At 42.7% G+C, this 25866-nt stretch overlaps 1 protein-coding gene across 3 annotated transcripts in view; it reads left to right on the forward strand.

Annotated features, from left to right (window-relative positions):
- Nucleotides 1–25866, forward strand: part of rictora (RPTOR independent companion of MTOR, complex 2 a) — a 232197-nt gene that overhangs the window by 53063 nt on the left and 153268 nt on the right. For 2 of the 3 annotated variants that reach the window (XM_041186005.1, XM_041186006.1), the window contains exon 3: nucleotides 9833–9930. The exons of the other annotated variant lie outside the window; for it this stretch is intronic. In XM_041186005.1, coding sequence (XP_041041939.1) covers nucleotides 9833–9930 — 98 coding nt within the window. The remainder of the gene's footprint in view (nucleotides 1–9832; nucleotides 9931–25866) is intronic. 3 annotated transcript variants of the gene reach the window in all.

Raw genomic sequence — 25866 nt, forward strand, 5'->3', positions numbered from 1 at the left:
TACTAGAATGGTTCCAGAGTTATGAGGAAAGATTGGAAAAGTTGGGATTGTTTTCCTTGGAGAGGAGAAGGCTGAGAGGTGACTTGATAGAAGTTTTCAAAATAATGAGGGGCCTGGACAGAGTAAATAGGGAGAAACTGTTCCCACTCATAAACAGATCGAGAACCAGAGGGCACAGTTTTAAAGTGTTTTGCAAAAGAAGCAAATGCTAGGTGAGAAAAATCTTTTTCAATTAGCGAGTAGTTACGGTTGGAATGCACTGCCTGGAAGTGTGGTGGAGGCAGGTTCAATTCAGGCATTCAAGAGGGCATTGTTTCTGTTTAAATAGCCATCCAATATGCAGGGTTACGGGGAAGAGGCATGAAATTGGCACTAAGTTAAAATGCTTAGAGAGCCAGTGCCGACACGATGGGCCAAATAACAATTCTGTGATTGAGTATTTGAATCGATTATATCAGGTCTTGGCATTGGCCTTTCCTTGGAAAGACTTCTAATCGCTGCAGAGATCTTTAACATATATAATGGAAAAATTGCCCGAATAATGTACTGCATTACTGTAATTACACAAGCTGAGTGCTTCTTAGTTGGTTGCATAACTGTGGTCGTGGCACCACCTGATGTCTTTCTCGGACAAGGAACTGTTGTGGGAGATTTGGATAGTGATGGAATAAAGGGATATAGGGGTAAGTCAGGAAAGTGAAATTGATGTAGAAGTTCATCCATGATATTGAACTGTGGAGAAGACTGGCCATGTGGCTTACTTCCTATCCTATATTTTAGGCCTTGCTGAGTTCAGGTTCGTTTGAGAGTCATGCCTCACTTCCCTTTCCCCTATTGGCGAAAATGAGATCTTTCAGAAGTGGGGGCAGAACTTCTGAACCTGAGTCCCATCAGCCATTTTTTAGTTCTGAGGAATCGCCATGACTCCGCAAAAATCCTGCAACATTACCATTGGTTCTCGATTCTCTAGTGAGGGAATACAACCCCTCAGCATCTAACCTGCCAAGCGCATAAAGAATTTTATATGTTTCAATGAGGTCACCTCTCGTTCCTCTGAACCCCATACAGTATCGACCCATTTTACTTGATCTTCCCCCAAAGTACACCCCCCTGACCCCAGGAATCAGTATGGTTAATCTTTGTTGCATCCTTTTTAGTGTAATTATATGTTTAAGACACCAGAATTGTACACTGTAGTCCAGATGTGGTCTTGCCAAAGTACTATAAAACTTATAGCAAGTTTTCCTTACTCTTGTACTCTAACCACGTTGCAAAAAAAAAAGCAACATGTACAACTGGTCTTCCTAACTGCCTGCTTAACCTACATGTTAACTTTCTGTGATTCGTGTACAAGAACACCCAAATTCCTCTGAACCCCAACATTGCTAGTACCTCCTATTTAAAAAAAATTCTGTTTTATTTCTTCCTAACAAAGTAGATAATTTCGCACTACCTTACATTATATTTCATCTGCCACCTTCTTGCCCAATCACTTGGCTGGTTTAGAGCATTTTGTGCTCTCCTCTTAGCTTGCTTCCCACTTAGCTTTGTATTGCCAGTAAACCTGGATACATTGCGCTTGGCCTCCTCATCTAAATCATTGACATAAATTGTATCTGTATACTAACGGAACCCTAATCTAAGATAGCATAGTTATTCTCAATCCTTAGAGCCCTTGTATAACACCTTAGCGAATGCTTTTTGAAAGTCCAAATATACTAGATTCACTGGTTCCCCTTTATCTACCCAGCTAGTTACATTCTCATAACTCTTAATAGACTTATAAAATACTACTTCCCTTTCATAAAAGTGTTGATTTTGCCTAACCATGTTGATTTTTCAGATGACCTGTTACCACACCCTTAATAAATTAATGCATTTTTCCTACTATATTGATTTTTCTCTCTCGAATGGCTGCATTTGTTGCCAACACTGTGCATGCGCATTCCTAGTGCTTTACTCCGTTACGTCATTGTGAGTGGCAAAGTAGGCAGTGGCCAGGAGCAGGGGTGCTCATTAAACAGTTATTGGAGTTGCAGGACAGCATTTTACGACTTCTTCTTGTAAGGTATTTTAAAAAAAAACTTCCAAAAAAAAAATCAAAATAAAGTTGAAACTTGACCCATGACGGAAAACGATTTTCAATGTAGCTGTGCAGAAAATTGGATGCCCATTTGCTTGTGTAACGACAATGACACCTCAGCATCCAAAAAATTCAACAATTCTAATAAGCATAGTAAACATTTAACAATTTACGTGGGATAATCCATACTGAGGATTTCAGATGCAAACTATGACAATAAAGTTCATGAGTCTTTAATTATTAAGACTTTAAAAGAACAATGAAATTGTAACCTTAGAAAAAAAATTCAGTTTGCAGCTTCTAATTATAATTTAAAAATATTCAGCCTATTTCTACCATGGGAAATAATGTCACGGGAATATATCAGGGTTATTGAAAAAATATTGCCACGAGAACAAGAAAGCTTTCTGGCAGCCTGAGTGCAGCAGAGTGGCAGATGGGTTTCAACAGCTATCTTGCGTTGGCCAGCAACAGTGTTCTTGAACAGTGGCGTTGCATTTGTTACCTTCCAATAGGAACAGATCTGGAATCTAGGAAATTATGGAAAATCAAAACTAACATATGCACTAGCCACCCCTTTTAACATAAAATCAGACAATGCTGACAACATTCGACAGGCCTGGCAGCATCTGTGGACAGAGAAAGAGTTTTAGCATTTCAGTTTAATGACCATGATGAAAGGTTATCGACCAACAATTTCTCTCCCTATGGATGCTGCCAGACTTGAGTATTTCCAGCATTCTCTCTTTTCATTTCAGATTCCCTGCATCCTGTGGGTGTAGATATGCTTTTTGTTACCTACCAGGGAATTAATATTGCTTTTTTTCGTTGAGCATAATAGCATTAGCAAATGCAATCCTTGGTATACAAATCCCAACATTTATGCAAACTCCTGGGATGGGTATTTGTTTTAGCGCCAGTTTTATGCAAAACATAAGGATTTTGCTGGCATTGGCTGCTTTATGTAACCAAAGGAAATGTTACACTCTTAACAGAGGGAGATTGGTGTTGCACTAAGCTAGGTACTTCCCTTTCAGCTCTGCAATCTGGGTCTAAATTTCAGTTGCAACTGATGGGGTGAGAGTTTCCCTTGTCTGCTAACTATAAGTGAACTAGGTGAGTGAAACCAGGATTTCAGTATTGTGAGAAAGAGACTAGGAGTTTTTGGCTATGTAAAGTCAGCATTATCTGATCGTTCAGTGGATTGGTGATGTGTGAAATTCTGAGGAAGCCTGGGGTGGATTCTGCTTCTGTGCGCCCTTAGAAAAATGATGGAAGTCACACACTGTTAAGAATTTCAAGGCTTATCCATCAGATCTCTCTTAGTTAAAAGCATGAGAATAGAATGGACTAGCTCCTACTGCATTTCAGTGTCTAGTAGCCATGGATCTTCACAAATTGCTCCTCGTTTAAACAATGAGGACAATTGACAGAGGCCATAAGATGCCTCGTGGGAAATGGAAGAATGTCATCTGAGGTATACTTCAGAAGTTGGGACTGAAGAATATTAATGGTTTAGAAGAGAGGGTGTTTCCTCTACGTCTAACTTGGGCTGTGTTGGATCTGCTTGATAGCGTACTAGACACCAGAAGTGTAAATGTCCCATGTTCCAACAATTACGTTCTCCAGTTAACGAACATAAAATTCACAAAAAAAACAGTTGGCTGTATGGTGACCAGAGGATTTGATGTGCTTATGGATGACAGTTTCATTTACAATTGGCAAAGAATTAATGATTTTAGCTGGGCTGCACGTGTTGTAGGAGCCAAATTTTAAAAATAACCTTGGAGTTAAGCCACGTGGAATTTCATAGGTTATTCTGAGTCATAGCCCGTGACAGCTAAGTGCAATTTTAGGCAACAACTCAATCATTGGCAACCATAACACTGCTGCCACTTTTCTGACCCATCCCAGTGCATCTGGGAGGGGGTTGGAGTCAAGAATTTTGTGTAATTGAGTGACTCGTCCTCCTTCACCATTCCTGAGCTCAGGAATATTCCTATAGATGTAATGAATGCTGTAGATTCCTTTCCAACAAAGGAAGGGAGTGTGTTTTTACAGACTGGTGAAGTTTTTGTATAGAGTGCATTCTATAATCATTCTGAGAAGGGGGAGCCAGCCAACATGTTTATGCTTGTCTGGATCCTCAAAATGGGCAGTTATTTTAAATTTGCACAGTGGCAGGAAATGATAAACTAGTGAATATTCTTACAACTGTGTTGCTCATCTTAATAACGTGTAATGTTCAGGGAGTATTGGATAGCAGCTGAGGACCTGCAATAATATCACTGATCTGGGTTCCCAAAAGGCTCACTACCTCATAGGATGCGAACGTTGTCATATTTTGGAAGTGTTAGAATGATGTTAATGGAGAGGGAATGTGTGAGGCAAAGCAGCAGCATTTGGGAAAGGATGGTCCACTTTAAGAATGACAAACTTAGACAGGCAGTTTACATTATAAATGTGGACCCAATGGAAAATATTGACAAATTTGTATGCCGACATAAGGGGCCAAACTTTGCCACCATGGCAGAAGTCCTGCTGCAGGGCTCAAAAGCAAGAGCCAATCCCGTGCCAATTGATGGCAGAACCCTGGGGCTGGGTTTTCTGTTGGCAGCAAATTAAGAGGCCACTGCTGGGAGTGCTATCCAATTGAGGAAGGTAGCCCATCATCTAGAGCTGCTGGTCTAATCAACATAACTTCCCTGCTTTTGAATCTTAGGCCTCAAATAAACTCTCAAGATCCCAAATGTATACACATTGTGTCTGTTAAGCAAAATAAGTGACAGCCATTTGCTGGTTCATTCCCCAGGGCAATGTCTTGACCAACCAGAGTTAAGCTGGCTTGGTTTAAATTTCAAACAATGCTTGGCAGTTAACTGTCAGTCACCATCAACTGGTGCATTCCCCACGGCAATGCCTCTACCAATCAGAGTCCACTTGCCAACCAATCAGCACTGTCTTCTCATGCAGAATAAATATGGTGTTTCCCCTGACATTAGTATTTCCTTGTGAATTGTTCTGATCAGTGCAACACAAAAAGCTTCAACAAAAAATGTGCCTCTTTTTCAGCAGTATTCAAGATCCCAAATACTTAACCTTTGAAGATGGTAGGATAGGTTAACAAAGATCTGTCCAATTATCGCCAGGTCTCTCCCACACGCACCCCCGCTGCCCTCAGAACATGCTGGGCGGTTGCCATCAAATTAGCTGGCAGCCTCCTCATGAAGCAGTGGGTCCTCCTGATGCAGGCAAAATGCCAGCTGGGGCAGGAAATGGCCCTTAATTGGGCCCTAAGTGGCTCAATTGATCACCCAGCAAGCAGCTGCATGGCTGCTGCCAGCAATAGGGCAATGGTGACGCAAAGATGCCAGGCTCGCCTCCAATTGGCTCCCTCTGCCATATTACCAACCCTCCTACCTCCCAACACATTGGTGGGAAAACTGTGCCCAAGAATTTTGAAGGGTGTGGTTGTGTTGTGATTATGAAACTGGACTAATAATCTAGAGAATGAAAGCTCATATCCCAAAAATGCAGTTTATGAATTTGAGTTAAATATTTTTTAAAGGGAATAAAAAGCTGGTATCGGTAAATATCCTAGAACAGAGAAACTAGGCGCAGGAGTAGGCCATTCAGCCATTCAAGCCTGCTCCGCCTTTCAATATGATCATGGCCGATCCTTAATATCTCAACGCCATATTCCCACTTTCTCTCCGTACCCATGAATACCCCTAATATCCAATAAATTATCAACATCATTCTTGAATATACTCAGTGACCTGGCCTCCGCAGCCTTCTGTGATAAAGAATTCTATAAGTTGACCGCCCTCTGAATGAAGAAATTTTTCCTTGCCCCGTATCCTGAGACTGTGGCCCCTGGTTCTAGGCTCCCCAGTCAGGGGAAACATTCTCCCTGCATTCAGCCTGTTTAGCCCTGTTAGAATTTTATACGTTTCAATCAGATCCCCTCTCATTCTTCTAAACTCTAGTCGGTACAGGCCCAGTCGAACCAACCTTTCCTATACGACAGCCCTGCCATCCTTGGTATCAGCCTAGTGAACCTTCACTGCACTCCCTCTATGTCCTTTCTTAGTTCGGGAGACCAAAATTGCACACAATACTCCGGGTGTGGTCTCACCAAAGCTTTGTATAACTTCAGTAAGACATCCCTACTTCTGAATTCAAATCTTCATTTGCCTTCCTAATCGCTTGCTGCACCTGCCTGTTTACTTTCATTGACTGGTGTACAAGGGCACCCAGATCCCTTTGTACATCCACATTTCCCAATATATCACCATTTAAATGATACTCTGCCTTTCTGTTTTTCACACCAAAGTGTATAACTTCACATTTATCCATGTTATACTGCATCTGCCATGTGTTTTCCCACACACACAACTTGTATAAATCACCCTGCAGCCTTGAAGGAGGCTTTAAGGAAGCATGAAGTCTGAAAATACAAGCAAATAGTACAATTTTGAAGAGGTTGCAATTAGACACCTGAGTGTCCTAGTTTGATCCCTGGAGAACTCTACTATATGCCTTCCTCCAGTCCAAACAACCGTTCGCCACTGCTGCTTTTTGTCACTCAGCCAACTTTGTTACAAAATCCATGCTGTCACTGTCTCTTCTATTCCATGGCTTCGACTTTATAAAAAGCCTATTAAATAGCACTTCAAACGCCTTTTGGAGCCCATATAGACCACATTACCTTCATCTATTGCTTCATCAAAAAAACTTAAGTTGGTTAAACCTAACTTGCCGTTAACAAATTCATGCTAACTTTTCTTAATTAATTCAATATTAAAACACCCAGCTGGAGTATTGTGTCCAGTCCTGGTTACCACTCTGGAGGAAGGCCGTGAAGGCTTTGGAGAGGGTAGAGAAAATATTTATTAGAATGGCTCCAGGGAGCTTTTTAAAAAATCACTCTTTCATGGGATGTGAATGTTGCTCTGAAGATTGGCATTTGTTGCCCATCCCTAATTGCCCTTGAGAAGGTGAACTCTCCTTGAACTGCTGCAGTCCATGTGCTGTTAAATTATGAGAAATTGCACAGGGTTAGTATTCCCTGTATTTTAGAAAGTTAGGGGTGATTTGATTGAAGTTTTCAAGATATTAATGGAACAGATAGGGTAGATAGAGAAAAACCTATTCCCACTGGTTGGGGATTCTATGACCAGGAAGCATAGTTTAAAAATTGAAGCAGCCTAAATGGTGGTAGAAGTTTAGAACTCTTTTCCACAAATAGCAGTTAATGTTAAATCAGTTGCTAATTCTGAGTCTGAAAATGACAGATTTTTGTTATCCAAAGGTGTTAAAGGATATGGGCCAAAGGTGGATGTGTGGAGTTAAGTCACAAATCAGTCATGACTCTACCCCTCTCATCAAAGAAGCTGCTTAAAATATATCTGTTTGGTCAAGCTTTTCGTCACCTTTCCTAATTTATCTGATGTGACTCAGTTTTAGATTACTTCTGAGTGCCTTGTGATGTTTTACTATTAAAGGTGCTATATAAATGCAAATTGTTGTGATGTAGTAACAGCATGGTACAGCTCGAGCTGATTTAGTTGGGCTACCACACTGATAAAACTTTAGAAACTCTGGTTACCATGTTTGTTCTTCAAGGATATTTGACCTGAAGTACAAAATTATTAAATCAAACATCTAACATAGGCCTGAATTTTCTCTTGTGTGTTGGGAGCACAGAGCCAGGACAATTCCCGGCTCCGTAAACCCAACCCGAAAGAAAGTGCCCCAGCAGTTAGGATCTTGGTTCCGGGGTGGCGAGGGTCCCTGGGAGTTGGGCCGGGTGACCCTGGAACAAGTGGCTGCCGGGAGGGTGATGGGCTGAACGGAATGCTTGCCTCGGTGTGCCAGCACTTCGTCAAAGGTTTTTATAAATAACGTTAAAAATAGCTCTTGTGCGTTGTCCCTGTTTGCCACCCATGCCATCTCATGCCCTCTGCCCAACCCCCATGACCCCTCATACCGTCCATGCCAACTCATGCCCCTCTACCATTTCATAACACCTTATGCTAACCTATACATCTTCACCTACCCCATGACCTTTATAGCCCCTCTGCCAACTTAGTGCCAACTCATTTCCCCCACCTACCACCCTTTGCCCTTACACCTACCATGCAGACACATCCAGTATCCACCATGGGCAGAGCTCAGGAACTACACTAAGATTAAATAAAGTTCTAAGTCTCTGTAGCAGACTTTTTTGGAAAGACACTCATTCATAAAGGCCCATACACTACAAATACATTCGTTCAACTATATAATCCTTTATAAGGAAAACAATTTCATTCAGGTAACTAATCCCTTATAAAAGCAATTCATTGGAATTCATTGCCCCATATCAAAGAGTCTATAACCATTTAGAGCTTTCAAACTTTGAAATGGAAGGCATCCTTCTGTGATAATGGAAGGTTGTGAAACCCGTCTTGCAGCATAAATCAGTAATGACAGCACTCAAGCTTAGGTCAACAGGCAGATTGGAATAGAAAGCAACTTTTTTTTAACATTCCAGTTTTTCAAAGATTTAAAGGGCAGGAGTTTTAAATGCCTTGACAGTTGCTTTTCACAGTTGTTTTTGACATTTCCACCAGTTCTGCTTCACAGTTGCTTTTGACAGCTCTCTTGTCAGTTCCAATGAATTTGTGCACTTTTATACAAGTTCATGTCCACTTCTAACAATCCCAAAGAGCACTCTACCTCCCCAAAGGTGTCCCAGGACCATATCTAAAAGGATGCCATACCTCTCCAAAAGGGTACCCCACCTCTCCAAGGAACTCTGGAAAGTTTAAACCTGCTCCTGCTAGATCTAATGTTTCACACACCTAGGTCACCAAAATCAGATATGAATTTGGAGGCAGCTGCTGACTTATATGGGCAGCTGCCTCCGCAAAACACACATGCGCAATTCCCGACCCGATCCATCATTCTGTAAATCCAGGCCGTCGTATCCTTTTTACAGTGAGCTGCCTTATCTTCCATCAGCAGGGAGTATATTTGTTAGTCTTGTATTTTTCTCCCAATGCTATGCACTGTTTACTGTCTGGGAAAGCAGACAGCCAGCCCTTTCCCACTACCTACTGAAGCTGTACTCCAAATGACCTGCTTATGTGTCTGAACTTTTTTTGACACCTGGTAGATGCATATCATTTCACTGCTTGTTCTTGTGCTCCAGCTCTTCATGTACTTAGCTGTTTGAACCAACACTGAGTTCATATTAGTTTAAGCTTGTGTCTTTAACATGGTAGTATAGTGATAATGTTACTGGGTGAGTAATCCCACAAATTTGAATTCAGTTTTAAAAAAGACTAAACTAATTTGAACAGAAAGTGACTGTGAAGCTTTCAGATTGTCATAAAAATCCAAGTGGTTCACTGATGTCCTTTTAGGGGAGGAAACCTGACATCTTTACCCAGCTTGGCCTATGTGTAACTCCAGTTCCATACTGACAAAATTGACTGCCCTGTAAAGTTACCGAGCAAGCCACTCCATTGTAGTGTCAACAGAGATTCCAATACTCTTCCTGGCACAGATCAGGGAATCCGGCACAGAAGTCAGCATGCCTAATCCATGACATTCCCAATGTTTCCAGCTAGCCTTAGGAGTCTCACGATCAGTAGGCTTGAATCTGCTGGATACAAAATGTATATGTTGTACAGAGCATTGTCCTCCTTCCATTCACTTCCTCAATGTAAACAGCTACTGATCTTTTATATTTTGTTCTAGACCCTTCAGACAACCTTCGTGAGATCCTCCAGAATGTGGCCAAGCCCCAGGGAGTCTCTAACATGAGAAAGTTGGGTCACCTGAATAACTTTATCAAGGTAAGTGAAAGATGGTAGGAGATAGCACAGGCACATAGTCACAGCCAGTTCAGGAGGAAGCATAGAGTGGTTAATTCATGAGGTTCAAAATAAAGCCAACTGCTCCAAACAAAAACTACCACACAGGTAGAAAAGATGTTGCAAGCAGTGCAAAACCTTGAATCTAACATCTGATGGCACACCTTTCAGCTTCAATATTTGTATCAACCTGTATTAGATCCAGGCAGAAGAGCCCTGTCTTTTTGCTCACTTATTAGTAAATATTCGAAGTCCAGGTTACTGCAGAAAGCAGGTTCAGATAATGACCTGTCAACACGGAGTTCATATTAGTTTAAGCTTGTGTCTTTAACATGGTAGTATAGTGATAATGTAACTGGGTGAGTAATCCCACAAATTTAAATTCAGTTTTAAAAAAAACTAAACTAATTTGAACAGAAAGTGACTGTGAAGCTTTCAGATTGTCATAAAAATCCAAGTGGTTCACTGATGTCCTTTTAGGGGAGGAAACCTGACATCTTTACCCAGCTTGGCCTATGTGTAACTCCAGTTGATGCAGCCAGTTTCTATCATACTCCCTAGACATTGACAACAAAATTTTCCTTGTGAACAGAGTTACTCTCAGTGCATGCTGGCTGCTGGTTGAAGTTCAATGTTAGGGAATGGGAATCTCTGATCTTGGCCAATATTAAAAATGGTCAAAATTAAACTGTGTTCCCTAGTTCTGGATTTCCCCATGAGGAGAAACATCCTCTTAGCATCTACCTTGTCAAGCCCCTGCAGAATCTTGTTTTCAATAATATCATCTCTTATTCTTCTAAACTCCATTGAGCATAGGCCCAATTTGATCAACCTTTCCTCATAAGACAACCTCTTCATCTCTGGAATCAGCCTTGTGAGCCTTCTCTGAACTACTTCCAATGGTAAGTATATCCTTCCTTAAGAAAGAAGACCAGAACAGTACACGGTCCCAAGTATGGTCTCATCAATGCCCTGTACAGTTGCAGCAGGGCTTCTGTAGTTTTATACTCCATCCCCTTTGCAATAAAGGGGGACATCTTTCCTATTTGTTGTACCTGCATGCTAACCTTTTGTGATTCATTTATAAGGCAGCCAAGAACCCCTCTACTGCAGAATTCTGCAATCTCTCGCCATTTAAATAACATTCTGCTTTTCTATTCTTCCTGCCAAAGTGAACAACCTCACATTTTCCCACATTATACTCCATTTGCCAAACTTTTGCCCACTCACTTAAAATATCTATATGCCTTTGCAGACTCCTTGTATCCTCCTCACAACTTGCTTTCCTACCTTTATCTTCATATCATTAGCAAATTTGGCTGCAATGCAGTTGGTCCCTTCATCCAAGATTGTAAATAGTTGTGGTGCCAGCACTGATCCTTACGGTACTCCACTAGCAACAGTTTGCCAATTTAAATATGACATTTATCCCAACTCTGTTCCCTATTAGTTAGTCAGCCCTCTATCCATGTTAATATAGCAGCTCCAACATCTTGAGCTCTTACTGTTGTGCAGGAACCTGTTTTTTATTCATTCACAGGATGTGGGCTTCGCTGACTGATCCAGCATTTATTGCCCATCCCTAGTTGTCCTTGAGAAGGTGACGGTGAGCTGCCTCCTTGAACCGCTACAGCCCAAGTATTGTAGGTACACCCACAGTGCTGTTAGGAAGGGAGTTGCAGGGTTTTGACCCAGTGACCATGAAGGAATGGCGATATATTTCCAGGTCAGGATGGTGGGTGACTTGGAGGGGAACCTGTGGTGGCGTTCCCATCTATCTGCTGCCCTTGTCCTTCTAGATGACAGTGGTCATGGGTTTGGATGCTATCTAAGGAGCCTTGGTGAATTCCTGAAGTGCATCTTGTACATGGTACACACTGCTGCTACTGTGCGTTGGTGGTGGAGGGAGTAAATGTTTGTGGATGTGGTGCCAATCAAGGGAACTGCTTTGTCCTGGATGGTGTCAAGCTTCTTGATTGTTGTGGGAGGATTCCATCACATTCCTGACTTGTGCCGTGTAGATGGTGGACAGATTTTGGGGAGTCAGGAGGTGAGTTATTCGGCGCAGGACTCCTAGCCTCTGACCTACTCTTGTAGCCACAGTATTTATATGGCTAGTCCAGTTCAGTTTCTGGTCAGTGGTAACCCCCAGGATGTTGTTAGTGGTGGATTCAGTGAAGGTGATGCCATTGAACGTCATGGGGCGATGGTTAGATTCTCTCTTTTTGGAGATGGTCATTGCCTGACACTTGTGTGGCATGAATGTTACTTGCCACTTGTCAGCCCAAGCCTGGACATTGTCCAAATCTTGCTGTTTTTGGACATGGACTGCTTCGGTATCTTGAGGAGTCGTGAACATTGTGCAATCATCGGTGAACATCCTCACTTCTGAACTTATGACAGAAGGAATGTCATTGAAGAAGCTGAAGATGGTTGGGCCAAGGAAACTGCCTGGAGGAACTCCAGTGATATCCTGGAGCTGAAATGATCGACCTCCAACAAGCACAACCATCTTCCTTTGTGCTAGGTATGACTCCAACCAGCGGAGAGTTTTCCCCCTGATTCCCATTGACTCTAGTTTTGCTAGGACTCCTTGATCACACTCGGTCAAATGCTACCTTGATGTCAAGGGCAGTCACTCTCACCTTATCTCGAGAGTTCAGCTCTTTTGTCCATGTTTGAACCAAGGCTGTAATGAGGTCAGGAACGGAGTGGCCCTGGTGGAACCCAAACTGGGCATCAGTGAGCAAGTTATTGCTAAGCGAGTGCCGCTTGATAGCAATGTTGCTGACCTCTTCCGTTGCTTTACTGATGATGGAAAATAGACTGATAGGGCGTTAATTGGCCCGTTTGGATTTGTCCTGTTTTTGTGTACAAAGAGTCAACCATATTGCTGTGGGTCTAGAATCATATGTAGGCAAGACCAGGTAAGGATGGCAGATTTCTTTCCCTGTGGGTTTTTCCAAAAATCAAATATAGTTTCATGCTCTTCATTCCAGATTTTTATTGATTCTATTTACTCAAATTCCTCCATTTGCTGTGGTGGGATTCGAACCTGGGTGCCCAGAGCATTACCCTGGGCCTTTGGATTACTAGTTCAATGACAATACCACTACACCATCACGTCCCTTTATCAGATGCCTTTTGGAAATCTAAATACACTACATCTACTTCATCCCCTTCATCCACCCTGCATGTTACATCCTCAAAGAACTCTAATAAATTTGTCAAACATGATATCCCTTACACAAAACCATGTTGACTCTGCCTGATTATATTATGATTTTCTAAACGTCCTGATGCTACCTCCTTAATAATGGATTCTAGCGTTTACCCAATGACAGATGTTAGGCTAACTGGCCTATGGTTTCCTGCTTTCTGTCTCCCTTCTTTCTTGAATACTGGTATTACATTTGAGATTTTCCAATCTGCTGAGACTTTTCCAGAATCTAGGGAATTTTGGAAAATTACAACTAATGCAGCCACAATCTCTGCTGAAAATTCCTCTAAGACCCACTGATCAGGTCCAGGGAACTTGTTAGCCTTTAGTCCAATGCTTTTCCCAGTACTTTTTCTCTAGTGATTGTGACTACTGTAAGTTCCTCTCTCCCTTTTACCCCCTGAACTTTCTATTCTTGGGGGTGCATCAAGAAGGTTGGCACCATCCAGGACAAAGCAGCCCGCTTGATTGGCACCGCACGCACACACATTCATTCCCTCCACCACCGACACAAGATGTACACTTCTACAAGATGTACTGCAGGAATTCACCAAGGCTCCTTCCCTAACAGCACTGTGGGTGTAGCTACGCCACATGGACTGCAGCGATTCAAGAAGGCAGCTCACCACCACCTTCTCAAGGGCAACTAGGGATGGACAATGAATGCTGGCCCAGCAAAGCCCACACCCCTTGAATGAATAAAAAGAAAATGTGTTTTCTACTATGAAGACAGATACAAAATACCTGTTCAAAGTCTCTGCCATTTCCTTGTTTCCCATTATTAATTTCCCACTGTTACCCTCTGTCTGACCAATGCTCACTGTCGCCATCTTTCCTTTTTATATACTTGTATTTTATTTTTTTTTAACTAGTTTTCTACTTTATTTAAAGAAGGATGTAAATGCATTGGAATCAGTTCAGAGAAGGTTTACCAGACTAATACCTGGAATGGGTGGGTTGTCTTATGAGGAAAGATTGGACAGACTAGGCTTGAATCAGCTGGAGTTTAGAAGAGTAAGAAGCAACTTGATTAAAACATATAAGATCCTGGTGCATCTTGACAGCGTGGATGTGGAGAAGATGTTTCCTCTTGTGGAAGAATCTAGAACTAGGAGTCACTGTTTAAAAATAAGGGGTCGCCTATTTAAAACAGAGATGAGGCAAAATGTTTTCTCTCAGGGTCGTGAGTCTTTGTACTCTCTTCCTGAAAAGGTGGTGGAAGCAGAGTCTTTGAATGTATTTAAAGCAGAGGTGGATAGATTCTTGGTAAGATAGGTCATTGGGGATAGGTGGGATGCAGATTTGAGGTTACTATCAGAGCAGCTGTGATCTTATTAAATGGTGGGGAAGGCTTGAGGGGCTGAATGGCCTACTTTGTGTGTATGCTCATATGTGTGTTCGTATTTCTCTCATACTCAAATTTCTCCCTCTATCTTTTTAGCCATCCTTTGCAGCTTTCTAAAGTTTTCCCAGTCTTCTGTACTACTACTAATCTTGGCAGCATTGTACATCTTCTCTTTCAATTTGATACCATCCTTACACTATCCGTTGCTAAGGAAGTTATCATTCTCATAAAGTCTTTCTTTTCCAATAGAATATGCTTTTGTCGAGAGTCATAGAATGTCTCCTTAAATGTCTGCAGCTGCCTCTGTACCATCTTGCCTTTTAATCTATTTTCCCAGTCCACTTTTAGCCAACTCTGTCTCCATACCCTTTTAATGCCTTTATGTTTAAGACACGAGCTTCAGACCACATTCCTTTCCCTCAAACTGAATGTTGTAAAGGAAATACTTTTTTTGTAATATTACTGTGGGACACTTTAAAGCAGGCTTGTGGGGGCTGTATTGTGTACGTGTGAGAGATTTAGTTAAACTAAAGATGTCCAAACTGCAAGGTTTGAATCATCAATAGGTTAAGTATAAAAAAACAAGCATTTTGAAATAGAGTTGGGTAAGCTAAGATCGGGTCTCAGCAGATACAGTGTGAATGAAATTTGCATTTATAGAGAAGTAGAGGTTGTCTGATGTTCAAAGGGACATGATGAGATGTTTTGCAACTGGCAAGATAAATAAGGCAAAGTTACTAAGTTTATTTTTCCTGAAAATGCTGGCCATAAAGACAACATGAAAGGTTTTTATATTCTGGGGAGAGTAACTTGCAAAGCAAAGGTGAAACCATGGGATTTACAGCTCAAAGGAAAGAAAATATATTTAAAGAAGGATGGAAAGTTGTATGGTGAGTGGCCATGTGAGATCTTGAAAGGTGGACTGTGAGAACCAGACCTGTGAAAAAACAGCCTCTAATCACCCTGAGAAGTTCTTGTTTGTTCCAGAGAGCAAGGCTTTATTAAAAGCCTTGGAATTCCATTGTTGAGTGAGAGGGAGAGAAGCTGTGAAACTCCTCCCTTATAGCAACAGTGAGTGCTTGTCATATTGCTGGAGGTTTCATAGATTAAGAATTTATTTGGACTGTTGCCTGAAAGGGGTGTATAGTTGGGAGTCTAATTAAGTAGAAATCTTTTGGGAACTGTTATAAAGACTTAGGTTTAACTGTGTAACTGTAATCTTTTGTGTTTAACTTCTTTTCTTTTGTTAATAAATGTTTTAATTTAATCTTTAAAATCTCCAAAGGCGGCAGTGGACTCTTTACTTCTGACTTCAGTGCACAAACCTTTTCGTAATAAATAAAAATTTCAAAATCAGTGTGATAATTTGGCTAAGTTTCCCTTTGGGATTTGATCAAGCCCACAATTACCACCTGCCATATCATAACAATGTTAAGTTCATCATGTTATGATCGCACTTACCGAGAGGGATACCTTAGTGTGAGCCCTTTTATTAATCCTGTCTCATCATACGTTATCAGGTCGAAAATAGCCTTTTCCTGGCTGATTCCAGAACATGTTGTTCTAAGAAACTACCCCAAATACACCATATGAACTCATCCTCCAGGTTACCTTTCCCAATTTGATTTCTCTAATCTGCATGAAAATTAAAATCTCCCATGCTTATTACAATACAGTTCTTGCAAGACCCCATTATTTCTTGATTTATATTCTGTCCTGCCGTGTATCTACTGTCAGGGTGCCTATAAACCACTCTTAGCAGTGACTTTTCTTTGCCATTTCTTATCTCCACCCAAATTGATTCTTCATCATGATCCTCTGAACCAAGATCATTTCTCACTACTATGCCAATCTCGTCCTTTATTAACAGAGCAAAATCACCTCCTTTTCCTTTCTTCCTGTCCTTACAAAACAGAAACAGACCAATATAAACACAAAATGCTGAAAATACTCCAGGTCACGTGGCATCTGTGGAAAGAGCGATCACGTTTTCTTGTTGACTTTTCATCAGAACTAGGACAGAGAGGGGCCATTTGGTCCAAATAGTCCTCACTGATGTTTATACTGCAGGAGCCTCCTTGCATTCCATCTACTTTATCAGCCTTTCAACTATCTTTCTATCAAGAGAATAATCTGCAGTTGCTTATGTCCCTGTGTTGTCTTTCCAAGTTTCATGGTTCGCAACTGGTGGTTAGAAACAATCTTAAAGCAGGGTGGTTAAATCGTGCTTTTGGGGAAAAAAGAGATTGTGGAGTTTTTTTGGTGCGCCCACTAACCAGTGTCAATTCTGTGAAACATTTCACTGTGCCACAGTTACCTGTTAGGTCAGCAGATGTATTAAAAAAAAAGACCAGCAACTAAGCTACAGGGTGGGGAGGAATGTTAATTTTCTCCAGATATTATTAAAATCTTAAATATGTTGCTTTATTGTTGCAAGTGCAGTGTTAATACTCTTTTGTATAACAGCTCAAGGGCAACTTTTTCTGTACTCTGGTTTCCATTGTGTAAAGCCATGTCCCCCTTGGATGCAAACACCTACATTTTCATTTTTAAAAATAGTGAACAAAGAAAAAGATAGACTGTAGCTTGCTGTTTATTGTGTCAGCGGGCCAGTTGTCAGTGCCCTTATTGGTATTAAGCAGGAAACAAGTTACTCATCATGAAATGATGGTCAATTAGGGATGGACAACAACTGCTAGCCGAGCCAACAACGCTTACATCCCGTGAATGACTAAAAAAGCATGAAGCAGATGGCACAGGTGCTAATTGTGTCTGAACTGTTTCTAAGTATTTGTATTATTACCTACTGGTTACAGCTAAATATTTTGCTATACCGTATATATCAATACTTTAGTTCTTTAGTTCTGTTTATATGATGAGTTTTGAGGGCTGAAAATCTTGCTGTTACTTGCATAAGAATGCAGAAATGAAACACCCTATAGAGCAGAGTCCAAAAAAATCCTTCCCTTTTTGAAAGATGAATTCCACCTGTCTGTCACCTTACTCCATTTCTTTTCAAAAACTCATTTAATTTTCTCTTTAACGGGGAAATTGTAAATGGTTTCATGTCCTTCCCTGCTAATTTCTTCCACAATTTGATCTCTCTGTTATCTTGACCCTCTTCTTGCATCTAACTTCTGAAATGTTTGACTGGTGTCTCTTGATGTTTGAAATCTTGAATGTAGCAAATACTTCTCTAAATCAGCTTAGTCCTTGCCTATTCTTGAAAATTTCTGTTAGGCGCACCTGAGCCTACTTTTTATTTTCCCCCAAAGAGTCCATTAAAATTATGGGAGGCAAGCAAACTCATTTGTGGATGTTGTCCTCCTGCATCTTGTACAGTCTTTCTGCCCTTGGCCCATCTCTTGCTTATTTTTTGCCCTCTCCTGCCCATGGGATGTGTCCATGTACTATTCTATTTCAGTGGTTCAGAAACAGACAGAGGAACCTGACAAATGTCCCCATCCGCAACGATGGAGCACAGCACACCAGTGTGAAAGACAAGATTGAGCACTTACACTTGATACTTCATTGGAAGGAGATTGCATGATCTAATGCTGCCTTTTCCTGAGACTCAGTCTTCAGTACCCTTATTCAAAAAGGGGGGGGGCAGGCAGAAAGTAGGAAACTATAGACCAGTTAGTTTAATGTCTGTCGTTGGGAAATTGTTGGAATCCATTATTAAGGAAGTAGTAATGGGGCATTTGGAAAGTCAAAATGCAATCCATCAGAGTCAGCATGGTTTTGTGAAGAGTAAATTGTGTTTGACTAATTTGCTAGAGCTCTTTGAAGATGTGACACGCAAAGTGGATAACGGGGATCCTGTAGATGTAGTATATCTGGACTTCCAGAAGGCCTTTGATAAGGTGCCACACAAAAGATTAATATGCAAGATAAGATCACATGGAGTTAGGGGTAATATGTTAGCTTGGATAGAGGATTGGCTAACTAACAAAAAGCAGAGAGTCAGGATAAATGGGTCTTTTTCTAGATGGCAAGCTGTAACTGGTGGAGTGCCACAGGGTTTGGTCCTTGGGCCCCAACTATTTACATTCTATATTAATGACTTGGACTCAGGGATAGAAGGTACTATAGCTAAATTTGCAGATGACTCCAAAATAGATGGGAAAGTAAGTTGCAATGAAGGAATAAGAAATTTACAAATGGATATGGACAGGTTAGGTGAACGGGCCAAAATTTGGCAGATGGAGTTTAACGTGGATAAGTGTGAGGTTATCCATTTTGGTCGGAAGAATAAAAAGGCAACTTATAATTTAAATGGAGAGAAACTTCACAATGCTTCAGTACAGAGGGATCTGAGTGTCCTCGTGCATGAATCACTGAAAGCTAGTGTGCAGGTATAGCAGGTAATATGGAAGGCAAATGGAATTTTGGCATTTATTGCTAAAGGAATAGAGTATAAAATAGGGAAGTGTTGTTGCAACTGTACAAGGCATTGGTGAGACCGCACCTGGAGTACTGTGCACAGTTTTGGTCCCCTCACTTGAGGAAGGATGTAGTTGCAATGGAGGTGGTTCATCGGAGGTTCACTCGATTGATTCCAGAGATGCAGGGCTTGTCTTATGAGGAGAGATTGAGCAGTTTAGGCCTATACTTGCTAGAGTTTAGAAGGATGAGAGGAGATCCAATTGAGGTATATAAGATGCTAAAGGGGATAGACAAAGTAGACGTGGAGCAGATGATTCCCCTGTGGGGCATATTAGAACAAGAGGCCATAGTTTTAGGTGGGTGGTATATTTAAATCAGAGATGAGGAGGAATTATTTTTCTCAAAGGGTGGTGAATCTGTGGAATTCACTACCTCGGTGCAGTGGATGTCGGGACGCTGAATAAAGTTAATGAGATAGACAGACAGATTTTTAATTAGTAACGGGTTGAAAGGTTATGAGGAGAGCGGGAAATTGTAGTTGAGACCGAAATGAGATCAGACATGATTGTATTGGATGGCGGGGCAGGCTTGAGGGGCTGAATTGCCTACCCCTGTTCCAAGCTCTTATGTTCTTATGTACAAATCATTGAAGGTGGTAAGGCAGGTTGAGAAAGCGGTTAATAAACTATATGGGAACCTGGGCCTTTTAATTCAGGGCATAAGAGTGCAAAAGTAAGGAACTTATTATAAACATGTATAAAACAAAAACAAAAACAGAATTACCTGGAAAAACTCAGCAGGTCTGGCAGCATCGGCGGAGAAGAAAAGAGTTGACGTTTCGAGTCCTCATGACCCTTCGACAGAACTGTTTCAGCATCACTGGAGTATCGTGCCTAGTTCTGGACACCAGACATTAGAGAGGGCGCAGAAAAGATTCATGAGGAAGGCTCCAGTTACATAGATAGATTGGAGAAGCTGGGGCTGTTCTCCTTAGAGAGAAGAGAAGATTAAGAGGGGATTTGATAGAGGTGCTCAAAATCATGATGGATCTAAGCAGAATAGGTGGGGAGAAACTGTTCCCATTGGCAGAAGGGTTGAGAGCCAGAGGGCAGAGATTTAGACAAAAGAAGCAACAGTTACATGAGGAAAAGCTTCTTTATGCAACGAGTGGTAATGATCTGGAACGCACTGCCTGAGACTGGTGGAGGCAGAGTTGATCATGACTTTCAAAAGAAAAGTGGGCAATTATCTGAAGAGAGAAAATTCGCAGGGCTACAGAGAGACGGTTGGAATGGGGCTAGCTGAGTAGCTACTGCAAGGAAAAAGCAGAAAAAGAGGGGCCAAATGGATCTTAGACCGCTGTAATAATTCTATGGTTTCTGTTCTATGATTCACTTCAAGTGATAGAAAATACGACTGAGTGCAATAGATACAGAAAAGGTAATAGGTTCTGGCAGTACCCTGGCTGTAATACTCCAGCGAGTCATGCCCCTAGCTAAGCTGTTTCAGTACAACTGCAACACTGGCATCTATCCAATAATGTGGAAAATTGTCTGTGTGTCTTGTCCACAAAAAGGATAAATCCAATTAGCATCCAATCAATCCACTCAGTCATCAGCAAAGTGGCGGACGGTGTTCGCAATAGAATTAGTAAGTGGCATTTAATAATAACCTGCTCACTGATGCTCAGTTTGAATTCTGCTATGGGCACTTGTCTTCAGATCTCATTACAGCCTTGGTCCAAACATGGACTAAAAAGCTGAATTCTAGAATGAGGTGAGAATAACTGCTCTTTATATCAAGGCAGTATTGACCAAGCCTGGCATCAATGAGCCCTTGTAAAATTGAAGCCAATGAGAATTGGGGAAAACTGTCTGCTGGCTGGCTGGCGCAAATATAGATGATTGTAGTTGTTGAAGGCCAATCATTCGGCCGTTGGATATTATTGCAAATTGCACAGAGCTTCTGCTTCATCAAGGACCTTCCATTTGCAACTCCTCAGGTTCTAAAGCAGTCTGTGCCTGCATGTAGCAAGACCTAGACAAGTAACATATATGCCCATCTCCAACAAGAGAATGCGCAATAATAGATCTAGTATTGTTCAGTGAAAAAGGGCTAATTAATAATCTTGTTGTAAAGGAACCTTTGGATAAGTGACCATAATATGATAGAATTTCACTTTGTTTTGAAAATGATGTAGTTCAATCAGAAACTAGGGTCTTGAATCTAAACAAAAGAAGCTATGAAGATATGAGGAGCAAATTGGCTATGGTGGATTGGGAAACAATGTTAAAAGGCGTGATTGTAGTTTACAGCAAAAATACATTCTTTTAATGCATAAAAACCCAGAAAGGAAAGCATTCTATCCGTGGCAAACAAAAGAGGGAGCAGTAACATAGTGGTAATGTAACCGAAAGGCCCAGGCTAATGTTCTGGGGACAAGGGTTCAAATTCCACCATTGCAGCTGGTGGATTTTAAATTCAGTTAAAAATCTGGAATTGATAGCTAATCTCAGTAACGGTGACCTCGAAAGCACTGTCGATTGTCTTAAAAACCCAATTAGTTCATGAATGTCCTTTAGGGAAAGAAATCTGCTGTCCTCGCATGGTCTGGCCTACATCTGACTCCAGAACCACAGCAAAGTGGTTGACCCTTAACTGCTCTCTGAAATGATGTGGCAAGCCATTCAGTTCAAGGGCAATTAGGGAAGGGCAACAAATTGCCAGCGATGTTCCCATCCAATGAAAGAATAAAGGAAAGAAGCCAAGGATTGTATTTGACTAAAGGAAGAGGTGTATAAAATTGCCCAAAAAAATGGTAAGCCTGAGGATTGGGAGCATTTTAAATTTCTGCAAAGGAGGGCCAAGCAAAAGATTAAGAAAGGAAAAATAGAATATTAGAGTAAACTAGTGAGAAGCACAAAAACGGACTGTAAAATCTTCTTTGGGTATGTAGAAAGGAAAAGATTAGCAAAATCAAATGTGGGTCAATTATAGGCGGAGTCAGGAGAATTTATAATTGGGAATAATGTAATGGCTGAAAAACTAAAATACTTTGGGCGGAATTATTCCAGACATTGGCAAAGTCTGATATCGGACCAGGAAAGCGGCGTTTGACCTGCTGATGGCAATGGTTCCCTTTTCCGCCATATCGTGCAGCACTTTGATTCAAAAATGCAGAGGCACAGGTTTCACATCAGATCGCTGGCAGGGCGGCAGCTGATTCATCTGCCTCGCCATCACCTCAGGCCTTCGGTAATCCGGGCATCCTATTTAAAGGGTGTCCTGTAACAGAGCTAGCACTCTCTAAGGGACCAAAAGCTGCTGAATAGTCATGGCTGCTAAAGGGAGGAAACATGCTGCGCCCAAATTTAGTGAAGCCTCCCTTGTGCGCCTACTGGACGCAATGGAGGCTCGCTGCAAAGTCCTCTAGCCCAGCTGAGTAAAGACCAGTAAACAAGATTACCAACCTAACATGGGGGACAGTGGTCAGCGGCAATAACCTGCAAAATAGGACAGCCACCCAATGCCGAAAGTGGATGAATAATCATCTCCATTTGCTTGGTTATGTCACTCTTCTCATCACGCTCAACTTACATCTAAACCCATCACACATCCACTGGGATCCGACTCACTGCCAGTTCAAGGGATGTCACCATTAACACTCCCACACGCACACCTTCATCTGCCCTGCTGACAGTGTCCCCCTCCAGTCCATGGCACCACTCAGCACTCGCACGTGCCAGGCATCCTTCTAACCTGGCCTGGTAGGGTTCCTGCTTACACACGCTCCAACTGTATTCATGCAGTACAAGCTGGGATACAACAAAAAGGAGAGTTCGCAGACTGCTGAAGGGATGCCCGACATCAAGGTCCTCACAGACTTTTAAAATAGAGCCATCCAGCTGGCCGGTGACTATGTGGGCCATTCCTGTGCTGACAGTGAGGTCGGCTGTACCGTGAGGATCCAGCAGTGCAACATCCACCAGACAACCATGCTGTGAGTGAGTCCCCCTGTTCCGCTGTCCCCTGCCATGCGCTAACTATCTCTCCTTGCTTTTGCAGCCACGTGTAGAAAGCAGCCGAGGGGGTCCACGAGCCAGGTCTTTGACTCGAGCCCTGAAGACACCTTGGAATAGGAATCTGCTGATGCCCTAATTGAAGATCTATCACAGCGCTCACCCGTACACGCTCTCCACCAGCACAGAGAGATGCACCTTAGTGGGACCTAGTTCTGGAGTAGCCTTGGGGTCATAATCTTGTGCACTGTCTGATACACAGCAGGTGGAGGCAGGGACTTGCCAGGTTACCAGCACTAGGAGGACTGCTGGAGGCCAGAAATCTGAGTCCGAGTCAGATGAGTCTTTGGATTCAGCCGCATCTCAGTTACTGGAGCTGCAAAGGCAAGCTTGGGAACATCAGGGATGGATCGCTGCTGCACTCTTCAGATTGCAAGGCACAATGGAGGAGTCTGTCCGCCTTCAGTCCCAGGTGATAACACCGGTATGCCAATGCACTGAGGTCAACATTGATAGGATGGCCGCCATGGAGACCTTGGTCCAGGACACCAGTCTTGCACTATTGCAGGCGCTGCACTCCATTACTGAGACATCCATCAGTGTCAATGCAAGAGGGGAGTAGGACATCTTGAGCTTCCTCCAGCTGCCCCTTCCTCTCAAAGAGTCAGCCAGGGGCTCTCCGGCACCCATGGGTATGAGGATCAGCAGGTGCACATCCCCAGTGCCATCCACCCAGGAGACTCCGGGTGTGCCCGGCCCATCCGAATCACCCTGCCCCCATGATCCCTCCAGCTCTGCAGGCTGGGGCCTTCCAGGCTTTGGCCCTGCAGAGGATGCCCACTTAGGTCATCGCAGGCAACAAGGCATAGCAGTCACCAGGCCACCTCCACACCCGCTGTGGATGTCGGGGGAGCACCAAGACAAGGTTACAAAGGTCAAGAAGATTTAGTTGCAGAGCATGGGCATGGGTGTTAGTCAATGTACTTGATGTTGACCATTGTAAATACTCCCAAGAATGTTTCCTTGTCTATAGCTTCTAGTTATGATTTTTTTTTATTCATTCATGATATGTGGGCCAGCATTTATTACCCAATCCTAATTGCCCTTGAGAAGGTGATAGCTGGCTCCTTGAAGCGCTGCAGCCGATGAATAGATACACCCACGGAGCTGTTAGGGAGGGCGTTCCAGGATTTTGATTTAGTGACAGTGAAGGAGGGGCAATATATTTCCAAGTCAGTATGGTGTGTGGCTTGGAGGGGAATTTCCAAGTAGTGGTGTTCCCATGTATCTGCTGCCCTTACCTTTCTAGATGGTCGAGCTGTGCGTTTGGAAGGTGCTGTCAAAGGAACCATGGTGAGTCCCTGCAATGCATCTGTAGATAGTACACACTGATGCTACTGTGTGTCGGTGGTGGAGAGAGTGAATGTTCCTGGAAGGGGTGCCAATAAAGCGGGCTGCTTTATCCTGGATGGTCTCAAGCTTCTTGAGTGTTGTTAGAGCTGTACTCATCCAGGCAAATGGAGAGTATTCCATCACACTCCTGACTTGTGCCTTGTAGATGGTGGACAGGAGTTGGGGAGTCAGGAGATGAGTTACTTACCGCAGGATTCCAAGCCTCTGACCTGCTCTTGTAGCCACAGTTTTTTTTTTGCCTAGTCCAGTTCAGTTTCTGGTCAATGGCAACCGCCCCCCACCCTAGGATATTGTTAGTGGGGGATTCACTGACGGTAGTGCCATTAAATGCCAGGAGCAACAGTTAGGTCCTCTTGTTGGAGACGGTCATTGCCTGGCACAGTGCTTAATAGCACTGTTGATGACCCCTTCCATCACTTTACTGATGATTGAAAGTGGACTGATGGGGCGGTAATTGGCTGAGTTGGATTTGTCCTGCTTATTGTGTACAGGACATATCTGGGCAATTTTCCACATAACTGGGTAGAAGCCAATGTTATAGCTGGACTGGAACAGCTCGGCTCGGGGCGTGGCAAGTTCTGGAGCACAAGCCTTCAGTACTATTGCCAGAATAGTCTTTGTAGTATCCAGTGTCTTAAGCCTTTTCTTGATAGCATGTGGAGTGAATCAAATTGGCTGAAGACTGGCATCTGTGATGTTGGGGACCTCTGGAGGAGGCTGAGGCGGCACTCCTGGCTTAAGATTGCGAATGCTTCAGCCTTTTGCGCTGATGTGCTGGACTCCCCCATCATTGAGGATGGGGATATTTGTGGAGCTGCCTCCTCCAGTAAGTTGATTAATTGTCCACCACCATTCATGACTGGATGTGGCAGGACTGCAGAGAACAATCCAATCCAGTTGAGCAGTGTTTGTGTCACTCATATGTGAGACCATGTTTCCTGTACAAAATAAAGGCCGCTATCGCAGTCCATCTGCGTCTTCTCATCGAAATAGAGCGCAGTGGTAACTTTAACTGCTAATCTCTGGATGCCTTCCAAGACCCTGTGGTGCCAAATCCTGTAGCAGGTGGCATATAACCAGTTCCTTTGGCGTGCTGGCGTCGGTGACTCTAGCTCTTGCTCATCTGCAGGTAGCACATAAGCCTTCTGTAGATCCTGGGTCTAGCGATGTACCTACAAATGACGGTACTGTGGGGTTCATCTCTGCGTGCGGAGGAGACTGTGCTGCCCCTTGGTCTTCAGGGTTCTGCTTCTCCCTTTGGCAAGCTGGGCGCCTCTGTCGCATTCTTTTCCTTCTCTTCTACCTATAAGCAATCAGGCAAACTGTGAGATCACTATACTCCAAATTCCTGATGGTCTCCTCACTGCTGCATCAAAAAGAGAGATGCAAGGGTCAGCAATCGCTTCCTAAGGACCACTCTTAGTTAAGTCATTGCCTGAGGCTGCTTCCCCAGCCTCTTTAGCACATGCCGGAGTGCTCAGGCCACCACAGGGATGTCCAGTGTTCAGTGCACATGATGGCTCACCATGCCC

Source organism: Carcharodon carcharias, chromosome 4 (genome assembly GCF_017639515.1).
Source record: "Carcharodon carcharias isolate sCarCar2 chromosome 4, sCarCar2.pri, whole genome shotgun sequence".
Taxonomy (NCBI): domain Eukaryota; kingdom Metazoa; phylum Chordata; class Chondrichthyes; order Lamniformes; family Lamnidae; genus Carcharodon; species Carcharodon carcharias.